Source organism: Panthera pardus, unplaced genomic scaffold, assembly GCF_024362965.1.
Source record: "Panthera pardus isolate Hobbes unplaced genomic scaffold, ASM2436296v1 HiC_scaffold_16, whole genome shotgun sequence".
NCBI lineage: Eukaryota > Metazoa > Chordata > Mammalia > Carnivora > Felidae > Panthera > Panthera pardus.
In genome coordinates this window covers 11903295-11918001 of record NW_026526721.1, presented here as the reverse complement: position 1 = coordinate 11918001, position 14707 = coordinate 11903295, and the positions used below count along the sequence as shown (strand labels likewise).

Genomic DNA, 14707 nt, shown 5'->3' with positions numbered 1-14707 from the left:
AGCTGGTATGGAGTAACTGGGACAGGAGACTAGAAGGAGGTGAGATCAGGGAACCAGTGGGGCCCAATCTTGTTGGGCTTTGTGGGTCTGAGGCTTTGAAGTATCATGAAGCTGCTGGAGGTCCGGAGGCTTCAACAGGGCATCCTGGCTGGCGTATTGAGAATATACCACAGGAGCCAAAGGTGGAGGTTGGGAGACCAGTTAAGAGGCTGTGGAGATGGTAATTGCTTAGTAGGAAATGGCAAATTACAATTTTCGCTGTAATATCTACCTGGATATAATCAACGCCCTAATCAAAACAAAATGAAAATAACAGAGGGGAAAATCAGCTTATGTAGCTCAGAGACTGTACGAAGCTTCTTTAAATATCATAAACCAGTCACATCTCATTGATATTCAACCCGTGAGCTACTAACTCTGTTTGAGATTATTATTTTTAAAATAAGAAAGCTATGGGTATTAGGATATTGACAACACCATGAGAGGAAAATGACGGTTAATAAGGATCTTCTTCATTAAAGAAAAGTAATCTTTATTTATTTTTTTTAACGTTTATTGATTTTTGAGACAGAGAGAGACAGAGCACGAACGGGGGAGGGTCAGAGAGAGAGGGAGACACAGAATCCGAAGCAGGCTCCGGGCTCTGAGCTGTCAGCACAGAGCCCGACACGGGGCTCAAACTCACGGACCGTGAGATCATGACCTGAGCCGAAATCGGAAGCTCAACCGACTGAGCCACCCAGGCGCCCCAAGAAAAGTAATCATTAGATTAAATTAGACCAAGAAAAAAAGAAGAGACTACTGGTGTAATCCAGGTGACAGATGGTGGTGGCTTGGGCCACTTGGCGGTAATGAGAAGTGGTTAAATTCTGCATATATCTTGCAAGTGGAGCTGACAGTATTTTTGGATGGGTTGGATGTGCCATGGGGTGAAGAAAGAGACCAGAGCGTCTGGATGGCTGGAGTTTCCATTAATTAAAATGGGGAAGATTACAGGGGCACCTGGGTGTCTCGGTTGAGCGTCCAACTTCGACTCCCTCTCCCCCTGCTCCTCCCCCATTCACACACTCTCACTCTTTCTTTCTCTCTCTCTCTTTCTCTCGGTCTCAAAAATAAATTTAAAAAAATTTTAAATGGGGAAGATTACGGATGGAGGAGGTGGATAATTGGGTATCAGTAGCTTGGATCTGGATATATTAAGTTTGAGGTGCCAGTAAGGCATCCAGGAGGATATAGTGAGCAGGAGTTGGATGCTCTGAGTCTGGAGTTCAGGGGAGAGCTCCTCGCTGGAGAGACGTCCTGGGGAGTCGTTGGCTTCTTGGTGCGTATTGATACCTTGAGACAAGGTGAGATCACCCGGAAGTGGATATGCAGAGAGGAAAGAGGACGTCCAAAGTCAGAGCCCCAGAAGCCCAAAATAGAGAGATCTGGCAAATGAGGAACCAGCAAAAGAGGCTACAGGGGTGCCTGGCTGGCTCAGTCAGTACAGTGTGCAACTCTTGATCTAGGGGTTGTTGTGAGTTCAAGCCCCACATTGGGTGTGGAGGTTACTTAAAAATAAAACCTTAAAAAAGAGAGAGAGAGACTGGGAAGGAGCAACCAGCATGGTCGGAGAACAACTAGGTGAAAATGATGTCCTGGTAGCTGAGAGAAGAAAGTTCCAGAAGGAGAAAGTGATCTACTGAATCAAATGCTATAAATGGGACACGTTAGATGAGGCCTATGGATTGGGTATTGGATTTAGCAACATGGAAGTCCTGGTGACCTTGATAAGAGTGATCTCAGTGGAGTGATGGGGTGAGCACCTGGTAAGAATGGATTCCAGAAAGAGAAGGAAGAGAGAAATTAGAGACAGTGAGGAGAACTAATTCTTCTAAGGAGTTTTTCTGTAAAGAGGAGAGATACTCTGTGGTAGCTATAGGGGAAGCTGGGGTCAAGAGAGAGGGATTTTATTTTATTTTATTTTATTTTATTTTATTTTATTTTATTTTATTTTATTTTTAAGTTTATTTATTTTGAGAGAGAGAGAGAGAGAGAGGGAATGAGGGAGGGGCAGAGAGCAGGGGAAAGGGAGAATCCCAAGCAGGCTCTGCACTATCAGCACACAAAGCCTGAGTCGGGGCTGGAACATGAACCATGAGATCATGGCCCAAACCAAAAAAATCAAGAGTCAGACACTTCACCAACTGAGTCACCCAGGTGCCCCATAAGAGGGACATTTTAAGATGGAAGAACTTATGGGGTGCCTGGGTGATTCAACTCTTGATTTCAGCTCAGATCATGATCTCACAGTTGTGAGTTGGAACCCCGTATCGGGCCGCATGCTGGGTGTGGAGCCTGCTTAAGATCCTCTCTCTCTCTTTCTCTCTCTCCCTCTCTCTCTCTCTCTCTCAAAATAAAATAAAGAAAAAGAAAATGGAAGAAGTTACAGCATGTTCATATGCAGATGGGATGTTCCAAAGGGATTGCTGGACCATGTGCTTGAGGAAGTGAGGAGGGATGGAATCTCATAAGCACAAGAAGGGATTGACCTTAGTGCAGAGCAGGGACTGTGCATCCAAGGCGAGTGCGGGGGCGGGGGGGCAAAATACTCAGGCGAGCTTCTGTTTGCCTGGTGAAACAGGAAGTAAGTATGGCAGACTTCATCAAGATCACACAATGGCAACACCAGGTGTGAAACCCAGATAGTCTGATTCTCAGCTACTTTTGGCTATTTCTCTTGGAGGCAAGAGCCTTCCCTCCGTGACACTGTTTCTATTTCTGCCCTCTTTTTCTTCTTCACTGCTTATTGGCACTGCATGAGAGTTTAATTTGTTAGAGCTTTCTTTCTCTTTATTTCTTTCCTTCTTTCTTTCCTTCTTTCTTTCTTTCTTTCTTTCTTTCTTTCTTTCTTTCTTTCTTTCTTTCTTTCAATTCTTCCTCCTTCCAAATAGAAATTTGCAGAAAAACATTATTACAGAAGGCCGTATATGAACTGCTGGAAAATCCTGATTCGTAGAACTGTTAGTATTTTGAAAACCATAAAACTTCACACATAAGTTTTTCTTTTTTTTTAATTTTTTTTTTAATCTTTATTTATTTTGAGAGAGAGACAGAGCGTGAGCAGGGGAAGAGCTGAGGGGAGGGAGACACAGAATCCGAAGCAGGGCTCCAGGCCCTGAGCTGTCAGCACGGAGCCCGATGCGGGGCTCGAACTCACAAACTGCGAGATCGTGACCTGAGCCGAAGTCGGACGCTCAACCGACTGAGCCACCCAGGTGCCCCGAAGTTGTTTTTCTTGAAAGAAACTTCGTATCATCTCTCTAATTCCAAAATGGAACAGAACTACCTAGGAACAGAAGGGGCAAGGTGTCTAAAGGGAGAAGATGAGGAATTAGACATCAGCCACAGTTCTGCCACAGCCATGCTGTGTGGCCTTGGAAAGTTACTTAACCACTCTGAGTGGTAGTTTCCTCATCTGGAGAATGGAGATCATTGCAACTCTGTGGACTGTTTTCATAATCACATTCGTTAATATGTATGAAGGCACTTCCTGAAGAGTAGACACATATCATTAATGAAAAAAGATAATCTCACTTTTTTATGTTCTTAGTTTTGCAAGATTATCTTAATGCATGACAAAATAATCTTGTAAAAATGACATCATGGAAACAAACATTTTTTTCTTTTTTTTTTCTTTTTTTCATTTTATTTGCCTGAGAGAGAGAGCACAAGTGGGAGAGAGGGGCAGAGGGAGAGAGAGACAGAGAGAGAGAGAATCTCCAGGAGACTCCATGCTCAGTGTGGATCTCTCAACCCTTTAACCAACTGAGCCACCCAGGTGCCCAAACATCATGGAAACTTTTATTCCTCATTGAAACTTTTTCTACTCGTTATAGAGTGCAGCTGCTAGACTAGATTTCATGGTTCAAAAATGTGCATCTAGTTTTGTGCTAAACTGCTGGCCCCAAATGACTTAAAAATACTTTTTCTTTTCAAGCCTGAGATCTTTCTATCCCCATTTAAGATCTGAGGACAAATCCCCAAGGAGGCTTGAAGGGCCTGCCTGCAAATGAAATTCTCACTCAAAGCCTTCCTGATTTTTTTGCTTCTTTTTTACAGCATCACCCCAAGCTAAATGGAAACATCATTGGAAATGTCACTTATGTCATCGACAAGCTGATTCCAAACACAAACTACTGTGTATCTGTCTATTTTAAGTCTAAAGATATGGGAGCAATAAATAGATCTCCAGTCAAATGTACCTTCCTTCAACCTGGACAGGAAACAGGTATAAGTGTTTGAAAATTCATGTTCTGCTTTCACTCCGAGGGAAAACCTGGTTAATGAAAAGAATCTGAAAGTCGTGGAGCCCTGAAGGTATTCCTTCCACGAAAAGCCCATCACAGAGATGCTTTCTGTTGGTCAGTCTCTACTATGCGGTGAAGTCACTTTTAAGTTGCCATAGCAGAGGGACAATCAGGTGTCTGTCTTTATAAAGTCAGATCCTCTGAAGTGGCAACGCTTCTAGTTTAGCTCAGGGAGTCGGGATCGAATTCAGTTCTGGGTGCCCTTGGGTTGGCCATTATTCAAGCTAGCTGCTGCAGGAGGCAGGGTTACCGGGACCAATTGCACGCACAGGTATCAGAGGGTCAAATTATGGATGTGAGGTGTGGCCCACGGACGTGGCCAGCTTGCAGGAAAGTTCGCTATAGCTTGTAGATGGAAGGGAACCTCACCAGTGCGTATGACCTAGTCCCTCACGAAGACTAAAAAGTCCTTCTGTTGCGAAGGCATCAGAACGGGAAACAGCCTAGTCCCCGAACCTTCCTCTGAGTGGAGAAATCTGCAGTGAGAACAGTCAGGCTTAGGGACGTTTGTTGCTGATTATTTGCTTGGGAAGTGACGAGGCCCCTAATTGTTTTGCCAAAAGTGAAAATCTCCACCAAAGAAGCCTTTCTGAATTTCCCAACCCCGACGAGAGTTTCTTTAATGGTCTCACTTGCCAGAGTACAGACAAGATCAGGTGGGACAGAAGAAAGCAACCGCAATGGTGTGGCTTCCTTGGGGATTCAGTGGACACAGGCCTGGCACCTAGTGCTTGGAGATGCTCAGTGTGATTTGACTCTCCCGTGTTCCGCAGGGTCCAACGACGCCCGGAGCGATTTTAAAGGAAAAAGTAGCTCCTTTCAAGTATCTTTAAAGGAAAAAGGCATTAGCTTGAATCATTAGTGTAGGGTCGGTCAAATATGGGCAAACCTGAACTTGCCTATAAATTCCTTATGCCTGTAGCTCTTAGGAAAATGGGAACCCCAAACAAATCTACATACGTATGCCCTAATACCAATTCTCCAACACCAGCCGGGTGTCCAGTGATTTGATTCCTTTCTGACGCTCTCTGGAGTTAGCAGGCCCCACAGGTTAAGGGGCTCAGACTCAAGACTGCCCCCTCTTCGGGTACCAGCTGCAAGTCTGGCCGTCCAAACTTCTGTGCACTCTAACTACAAATTCAGAGGGTCCCACACTCCCCCTGCAGATTAATAACTCACCAGGACTCATGGGACTCGGGAAGCACTATACTTAGGATTACTTTTTTTTTTTTTTTTTAATGTTTATTTATTTTTGAGAGAGAGAGAAAGACAGAGCGTGAGCAAGGGAGGGGCAGAGAGAGAGGGAGAATCCCAAGCAGGCTCCACACTAACAGCAGACAGCCCAAGGTGAGGCTTGAAATCACGAGCCATGAGATCATGGCCTGAGCCAGTCTGACACTTAACTGGCTGAGCCACCCAGGTGCCCCAGGATTACTGTTTTATCATAAGAATACAATGAACGGCCAGATGCAGAGGCACAGAGTCTGGAAGGGTCCCGAGTGCAGGAGCTTCTGTCCCCATGGAGTCAGGGTGCACCACCCTCCCAATCCGTCCGTGTGTTCCCTGACCCCGAATCTCCCCAAGCCTTGCCGTCCAAGAGTTTATACTGGGTTTTATTACACAGGCATGATTGATGAAATCATCATCCACTAGTGATTGAACTCCCATCCCCAGCCCTCCCCGCTCCCCAACAGTCAGAGCCCAGCCGTTCCCACTCTCTAAACACCAGGTTGGTTTTTCTGGTGACCAGCCCCCTTCCTGGAGCTATCCAGCACCCTCCCTTGGTTCATTAGCATAAACTCAGGTATGGTCCCCCAAAGACACTCCTGTCGCTCAGGAAATTCCAAGGGTTTTTAATGGTCTGCGCCAAGAACCAGGGGCAAAGACCAGATTTGTATTATTATTATTTTATTTTTCGTACTGTTGTTACTATATTTATATTGTTATTATTATTATTAGACAACGATCTTACAAACAAACGAAACTGCAAAGCCAGCTGAATAGAGAACTATTTTCTCGTCTCCTCATGGAATACTTCTGTACTTCCTCCGGTGAGGGGCTTTTCCCCTACACCAAGCAATTCTCCCACACCAGCTCGGGGTCCTGCAATTTAACTCAAGTCTGGCACTGTCTACCTGGTGTTTGGGGCTCAGTCCCACAAGACTGTCTCCACCACCACTTCACATGCAGGGCAAAGTTGTCAGGGGTCTCAGAGCTCTATGCCCTGCAGGAACCGGGGACAAAGACCAAATAAGTAAATATTTTTTATCGTAAATCACAACAGCAGCAATAAAAACTCAGATTAGTAACGTGACGTGACAGACGATGGTTGGCTAACACTCAGCCCCCACTTGGAAGACGAATGTAAGACTGACCAAAGGCACACGTTCCCTGGAGGCTGACATGCGCTGTGATTACTTAGTTTTTGCCCTGCCTTTTCTGATTCCCCTGCCGAGAAAGAGTCATGCAATAGCACGGCGTCGTGTCATTTCATCTTTACGTGGTGTGAACACATCATTTGCACATGAAGTCAGCCTCCCTTCTTGTATCATTGCCCCAGACAGTGAAAGGACAGGTACCCCTCGCTATCCAAATATTTGATGTCTCAATTCTTATTGTCTGAAACTCAGGGACCAAGCGGGTTCACATAATGTGGACTCCTCACTGTCCAGATTTGCCATCTGAACTACCTTCAACTGGCCCAACTTGGGAACCAGACAGGTTAGGATGGCGGGGGGGGGGGGGGCGGGGCTTGAAAGACAACCTGGGACCAGCGTTAACTTCCTCAGACTCAGTGGTGAATACCACGGGCTTAGGGCATCACTCGTATGGGGGGAGTTTAGCCCAGAGATTGAGAGAAATGTCTCCCCTTTGGTCAAGTCCCAGATTAACCGGTTGGTTCTTTTGCTAAGGCCCTGAGGGAAAGCTGTGCCCGTCCATTTGACAAATATTTATTGGGGCCCCACTGTCTGCTGGATTCTCTTGTAGATGCTGGGGAAACAGCAGTGAACAAAACAAATAAAAATAACACTTCCTGACCACGTGAAACTTACATCGCAATAGAGAGACAGAAAAACAAAACTTAAAAAGCTACTTGCCGTCAGAAGGTTGCAATTCTCCAAAAGGAATTTTGACAAGAAGCTCGAGGGGCACTCAGTAGGACAAAGTGGTCTCTGTAGAGCCCTGGTGTGGCCAAAGTCTAGCCTCAGAATAACCGAGCTGTTTTCCTCAGACAAACTCCCCTCCTCCACTTCTTTCTGCCCGTCATGTCTACTGTTCAATCACAAACTTTCGAGTCCATTTTGAAGAGCTAATTAGCTTTATTGAACGATTTGTGCGTTGAGCAGCGTCCCATCTGTATAAAGGAGCTCCAGAGGGCTGCAGAAAGAGAAATGTTTTTAAAGGCCGAACGCGGAAGTCAGACCAAAAATAGGATTATTTTCAGGTGAGGTCACCTCCCTTTGAGGGACAAAAGGATCTTATTATATTAGGTGGATTACCTCATGGTGCTGAGTTGGAAATTCCAGAATGACCAGTGAAGATTACAGTTTGGTGATGTGGGCCAGGCATAAAATGACTCCTTTTTGGGCCTTGAGTTTTCTTTTTAACCGTATTAACAGGTGGCTCTTGAGCCTTTGAGATATGGCCAGTATGAATGAGAAACAGGTTTTTTTTTTTTTTATTTTGATGATTTAAATTTAAGTAGTCACATATGGCTGATGGCTACTGTATTGCATGGGGCAGTCATAAAACATCATTATAAACTGGAAGAGATTTCACTTTTAAAAATAAATCTGCCATTTTCATCATTTAAGAATATGTATGCTTGGATTACTTTCACTCTTTCGTCTGTTAACAATAGTTTTTCCCAAGTTTGTTGTTCTTTGATATCTTATTCCACTCAACTGTGATAATTTATTGAATTTATTTTGAAATAAAGTCATTTCATTTTTCATCAACAGAGTCATCAGAATCCGCCAAAATAGGAGGAATAATTGTTATGTTTTTAATAGCAGCTGTCTTCATAAGCACCATATTAATACTGAAACGGGTTGGTTACATATGCTTAAGAAATGATTTCCCCAAAGTTTTGGTATGTAGTCTTTTTTTTTTTAATTTCTATCTTTATTTTATAACTTAAGAATTTTTATTATATTCTTAACTATTTTCACAGAAGGAAAAAAAACGTTTTCTAAAAACACTAAGATGCATTATCACTCTGGGTGACTTTTCCATCCCTATAAATATATATTTACATTTGATGCTTTCTGTTTATATTTGGCCCACGTGTTACTTTTAATGGTCACATAGTATCCCATTGTTATTAATGTCTTATTTTTCCCTTAATCATTTGCCCGCTGTAGGCCATCCGAATTGACTTCTTTTTCCTTTCTTTTCCTTCCTTTTTATTCTTCGGACTTTATGAATAATGCAGTATGTTTCATTAACATTTTATAAAGATTATCTTTCAATTTGGATTACTTCAATGGAACATATACACAAGGTGGATTTATCTTTTTTTTTTTTTTAATTTTTTTTAACGTTTATTTATTATTGAGAGACAGAAAGAGATAGAGCATGAGCATGGCGGGGGGGGGGGGGCGCAGGAGCAGAGAGAGGAGGAGACACAGAATCTGAAGGAGGCTCCAGGCTCTGAGCTGTTAGCACAGAGCCCGACGTGGGGCTCGAACTCTCAAACCCAGCGATATCATGACCTGAGCCGAAGTCAGACGCTCAACCGACTGAGCCACCCAGGCACCCCTGGATTTATCTTATAAAAAGATAAAAGAATTAATTTGCCCCTCATTTGTCATTTTCTCCATCCCATTGCTGTCTTCCTATATTCATTTTATCAGTTTCCATTCAGAGATATCTTATTTTTCTCTAAACTCATTTCATCTTTTTCTTCTCATTTTTATAAACAACTGCACATTTAAATATTCCTCCCCAGTTGATAAAATTGTACTATTCTTTTTCTTTGTGTTTTTACTCCTTCGGGTTGGGTTTGGGGGCTGTTTAGGGGGTGGTGAGTGTGCTTGGGGAGATTTTAATTACAATGGGTGTTTGAACCCAGCCCGCATTTGGCCCCGCCTTAGACGCCTTAGACGCAGAGGACTCTGTGTTGGGTTTCATCCACACTGTGATCCCTGCCTTTCACGTACGGACAGTTTTGATCCTTCAGTGTAAACGTATCTTTCAGTCTTTTATGTTAGCCGTTAGTTGCGGCCTTATCGCTGCCTTAATCCACTTCTTCCTGTCTGCCAAGTATTTATTCCTTTGGCCTTGAGGTCTTAGACAAATCCTACCCCGATATGTCTCACTGTAGCCTTGAGATATAAAGGTCCTTATTACCACACCTACTCCCTTCTAGATAAATTCTCTGCCTGACTTACCTAAAATGGTTACTAGTCCCCCCCCCCACCCCCCCCACCCCCCCCCACCCCCCCCCCACCCCCCACCCCCCCCCCCGCGCCAGGTCTCCCTGGGGTTCCTCCCATCCCTAAGGCGTGTCCAAATTATACACCAATTATAAATAATCCTGTTATGGTGTTGACCCCAAGTACTGAGAGGACGCGTTGTTATTGTGTCTTTCTCATACTTCTTCATGAAAAATTGTTGCTCTGTGTCTAAGTAAAAACTCTAGGAATGGCAAAGCAGAACACTCTAGGCCTCGTGTATTTGTGTGTATATGTGTTTCATCGAGAACAGATGTTAAAGTTTTCTTTTTCTTTTTTTTTTTTTTTGGATTTAACAAATATTTACCGAGTGCCTACCATGTGTTTACATGTTCTAGGTGCTGGGGATATAGAAAAGAACAAAACAAACAAAAACTTCTGCCCTCCTAGATCTTAAAGTCTGAGGACTAAGGGTAGGGACTGTGACAATTTATAGATGATATAGCTGGCAAAGTAAAAAATTCACATGAATCTAGAGATAAATGATTAGGATTAATAAGTTTAGTGACGTTGGTACATACAAAATAGTCAATATAAAAAATGCTTGCAGTTTTATACACCAGCAATAATCAGAAAACAAACATGAAGCTGCTTTTCAACTTCCAAGAAATTAAGTAGGTACACAACTCGTAGTATAAAGCCCTGTGAATTTTTGCAAACTCAATGCACCCATGTAATTCATGCCTAAATCAAGAAAGAGAATATAATCAGCCTCTCCAGAAGTCTCTCTCCTGCCACCTTCGAGTAACTAACCCCCACCGAGGATAACCACTATCCTGATTACTAACAGCATAGATTAGTTTTATCTGGTTTTGAACTTGAAATCGTACAGTTAAGTGGAATCATATAGTTTATTTTAAATACCATTGCAATAGTAATAAAAAAATATTTTTAAAACATTAAAGAATAAATCTAACAGAGGATGTTACAGGTCGTTTGTGGAGAAAATGGCGTCTTGAGAGACATTAACAAAGATTTGGTCAAATAGGGAGCCCAGAAACAGACCCACACGTATGGAAACATGTTTAATGATATTGCCATGGGGACAGGATTGGCTGGGTCAATAAGTGTATCTATGTGGGAGAAAATGCATTTGGAACTTTACCTCACACCACACACAAATACCAGTTCCAGGTATATTAAAGGTTGTCCTATGAAAGGCACTGTAGGAGATTCTATGTGACCTTGGGGTAAGGAAGATTCTCTCAGACGCAAAAAACAGACACCATAGAGGCTCGACATCGATACGTTTTCTTACGTTAAAACTAAGAATTTCTTGTCATCGAATGTCCTCACAAAGAGAGTAAAATGGTGAACCACGGGCTAGGGGAAAACACGTGTGACATAAATAATCAGCAAACAATTAGCATCCAGGTGATGTGAAGCGCCCCTAGGAATCCTGTGGGAAAAAAGACGAACAACCCAGCAGAAAAACTGTCCCTACGCCTGGCTTGGGTAGAGCAGGGGAAGAGCAGGTTTGCCCAAGTGGGCAGCCCAAGTAGGCCTTAGGAAAATAGGAAGATGGTGCTGATGACGATTCCAGGTCTCTGAAAGGAGTCTCCTGACCACCTCCTCGTTCGCCCCACCTAGAGACAGACCCACCGACGGGGCAAGACTCAGCCTTGTTCTCCTGTGTTCTCCACAGCTCCCTGCTCGGCTGGTGTCCTGGTGGTGCTTTCTTCCGAGAGCTGGAACAGAGTGAGCTCCGGTCTTGCCATTCCTCTAACCCTCCCAACTCTTTTAGGATCCCCTCTTCATCTTTAAGATCCTCCAGTCCAGGGGGCTGTGACCCAGATACAATGGGCTCCCCAGAGTCTCTCCTCACCCACGGTTCCCTGACACGCCCTAGGAGAATCTCAATGGACAGATTTAGATGGCAATCCAGAATCTAAGTGGCCGGAGTCCCCTGAGCAGCAGGAAGCGGTGAGGGGAGCCCCGCGGGAAGGAGTGGAGGCCAGAACGTAGCCTCTGCCGCAGGCAGCCTCGGCTGCTCAGTGTTCGTGCCCCCCGGGCACGTTTCTTAACCTCTCTGCCTCATTTTTGTCATCTGTGAAATGGGGATAAGAATAGTAAGCCCGCTTCGTGGCAGGGCCGTGAGGGTAAAACGAATGATGACACGAGTGAGGCACAGAGACCAGTGCCCGGCAGGTGGGAAACACCGTGTAACCGTTAGCTGCTGTTGTTCTTGCCGTTGGCCTCACCTCCTCATCCTCGTCACTGAACAGTTCATCTCACTGAGTTTTATTATGTCAAAAAATAAAGAGCAAACACTCAGAATTGATTCTCTCTCTCTCTCTCTTGTTTTTAAGAATTTTAATAACTTGTCATCCTGGGTCTTTCTCGAGAGGCCACCCTTGGAAACAGTGGCTTTCGTGGAGGTGATTCACGTTAACAGGAAGAAGAAAGTGTGGGATTACAATTACGACGATGAGAGCGACAGCAATGAGGAGGTGGCCCCTCCAGTAAGCGGAGGTGGTTATACTATGCACGGGCTAACGGGCAGGCTTCTGGGTCCGGCCTCCGCCTCCTCGGCCACTTTGGAAGACTGCATCCAGCCGGACGCTGAGGAACCGGATCAATCCGAACCTGAGGCTGACACCGAGCGCCTGATGGCAGCGTGGCCCAGCCCCGAGCAGTCGGAATGCTGCAAGAGTGGGGCCTACAAGGAGAGAGGGAGGCTGCCACAGGACCCCGTCTCCGAGGATGATGACAGCTCCACCGAGGAGTCTGGGGACAGAATTACCTTCAATGTAAATTTAAACTCTGTGTTTGTGAGGATCCCCGATGACGACTCAGAAGTACCCCCGACGTCACCATCTTTTCTAGAAGAGACAGCCAACCTAGAGGATTCAGATGAAACGGAAATAAGCTTTCTGGCAGCCAGTGGGGAAGGGACACAGCCACCCTTCGCCAGCCCCTCTGCAGAGTGCCCGTGGCCTGAAGACGCTCTTTCTGACAAAAGTGACAGTTCCGAGTCAGATGCGGACATCAGAGATGGTTATATAATGAGATGATCCCAAGGATAGTTAATTAACAAGGACCGATGAGGTTCTCCCTCCGCGTACGGTCACCAGCCCCTCCGGGGCCTGCCAGCGATGTCGGAGGGAAGGTGCTGGAGACTGCAGTCTGCTGGGTGATTCCTGGTGACGTCATCTATGCAGATTCCCAGGACGGCCACATGGGACCCTCCTATCCTGCAGTGTATTGTTTACATGTCCCAAGGGATGCACTTTGAAGGAAAGTGTCCTGTCCATTTCCTTCACCCTCCCGCATTTATAATGGTTCTGCATCCTGTCTCCCAGAGTAAGGAGCAGGGTCCCCTGCATCTTTCGTGGGTGGTCCAGGACCCTGCAAGTTAATGAAATTAGCCAGGGTGGGAGTGGAGAGTGAAAAGGAAGACACTCAGCAGGGCTCCTAGCAGGTACAGTCAGCAGTGGTGGGTCCAGCAGGCTTAAGGAAGGGGCCAGCAGAGAAGAAGCAGGAAGGGAAGGCCACCAGAAGGAAAGAAAGGGGACCCACAAAGAAACAGAAGCACGGGTTCCGAGTTGGAAGTGGGGAAAGTGGAGCCCAGTCTTGGGCTCCTCCCCGACGTCACATTCTGTCACCTACACTCAGAATTCAGCTCTCCTCAATTTGAATGAGGAGGACACATTCGCACACAGAAATAACTCTAGTGTCAGGCAGGTGACTACTAGGAAATATTTGCCTGAGGGAGAGGGATAGAATCTCAGTGCCAAATTTTAAGATTAAAAAAAAAAAAAAAAAGCGAGAGAACAAATGCAAAATCGTTTCAAGGTCTTCAGAGGAAATAAGGTATGAAAGAAAATTCCTGGAGGTCCTACTTAGCAATTTAAGAAGAGCTGTGTGCACTGATTCCAACTGTCCTATGTGTGACCACAGTTCCTGTGGAAGGAGGGGGGGGGGGGCAGGGGAAGAGAAGTTCTAGAACATCATGTAGCAAACAGTACAAGAACTAGGACTCCGAAGTCTGACGCTGCTATTTCACTGTGTGACCCCAGGTACTTTGCTGAGCCTCTCTGAGCCTCAGTTTCTTCATTTAGGAAATAAGGGGATTGGACTAGGTAATCTCCAAGATCCTGTGGTGCTAGGAGAAATAGTAGAAAATACACAAGAATTGGGGCACCTGGGGTGGCGCAGTCGGTTGGGCATCCGACTTCAGCTCAGGTCATGATCTCACAGTTTGTGAGTTCGAGCCCCGCGTCGGGCTCTGTGCTGACAGCTCAGAGCCTGGAGCCTGCTTCACATTCTGTGTCTCCCTCTCTCTTCTCCCTCCCTGCCCCCCTCTCTCTCTCAAAAATAAACATTTTTTAAAAACTAGAAAATACGCAGGAATTGAAGACTCCGGTGAAGGTGCTGCAACCCTGAGAGGCCCCCAAGGTGAATGAATTGTGCGGGACCTCCTATCCCACTCCCCTCACCCCAAGAGCAGGCTTCTCAGATCTGCTAGGTCCATCCAAAAGGGGGAAAACAACAATTATGAGTCCTAGTTCAAGGACTTTGAAGAGAATATTTTTGTAACTGCTCAAAAGTAACTCAGAGGGGAGCCTGGTCAGTTAAGCATCCAACTCTTGATTTCGGTTCAGGTCATGATCTCATGTTTTAAGGGATAGAGCCTGGTGTCTGGTTCCATTGCCGGCCAGGGAGCCTCCTTAGGATTCTCTCTCTCTCCCTTCTCTCTGCCCCTCCCCTTCTCTCATGCGTGCTCTCTCTCTCTCTCTCTCTCTCTCTCTCTCCCTTTCTCAAAAACAAAAGTAATTCAAAGGAGAGGGATGTGAGAGGGGAAGGGGTTATTTAATAACCTAATGAAATCACCTAGGAAAGGAACTTTATGATGGAAAGTGTCCATTTCTCTGTCCTCTTAAAGCAACTATCATATTTTGA

At 45.2% G+C, this 14707-nt stretch overlaps 1 protein-coding gene across 2 annotated transcripts in view; it reads left to right on the top strand.

Annotated features, from left to right (window-relative positions):
- Positions 1 to 13923, top strand: part of IFNAR2 (interferon alpha and beta receptor subunit 2) — a 30651-nt gene extending 16728 nt beyond the window's left edge. For both annotated transcript variants that reach the window (XM_019420223.2, XM_019420221.2), the window contains 3 exons: positions 4102 to 4270; positions 8312 to 8442; positions 12115 to 13923. In XM_019420223.2, the coding sequence (XP_019275768.1) occupies positions 4102 to 4270; positions 8312 to 8442; positions 12115 to 12819 (1005 nt within the window). In that variant the 3' untranslated portion in view covers positions 12820 to 13923. The remainder of the gene's footprint in view (positions 1 to 4101; positions 4271 to 8311; positions 8443 to 12114) is intronic.
- The last annotated feature ends 784 nt before the right edge of the window (positions 13924 to 14707 follow it).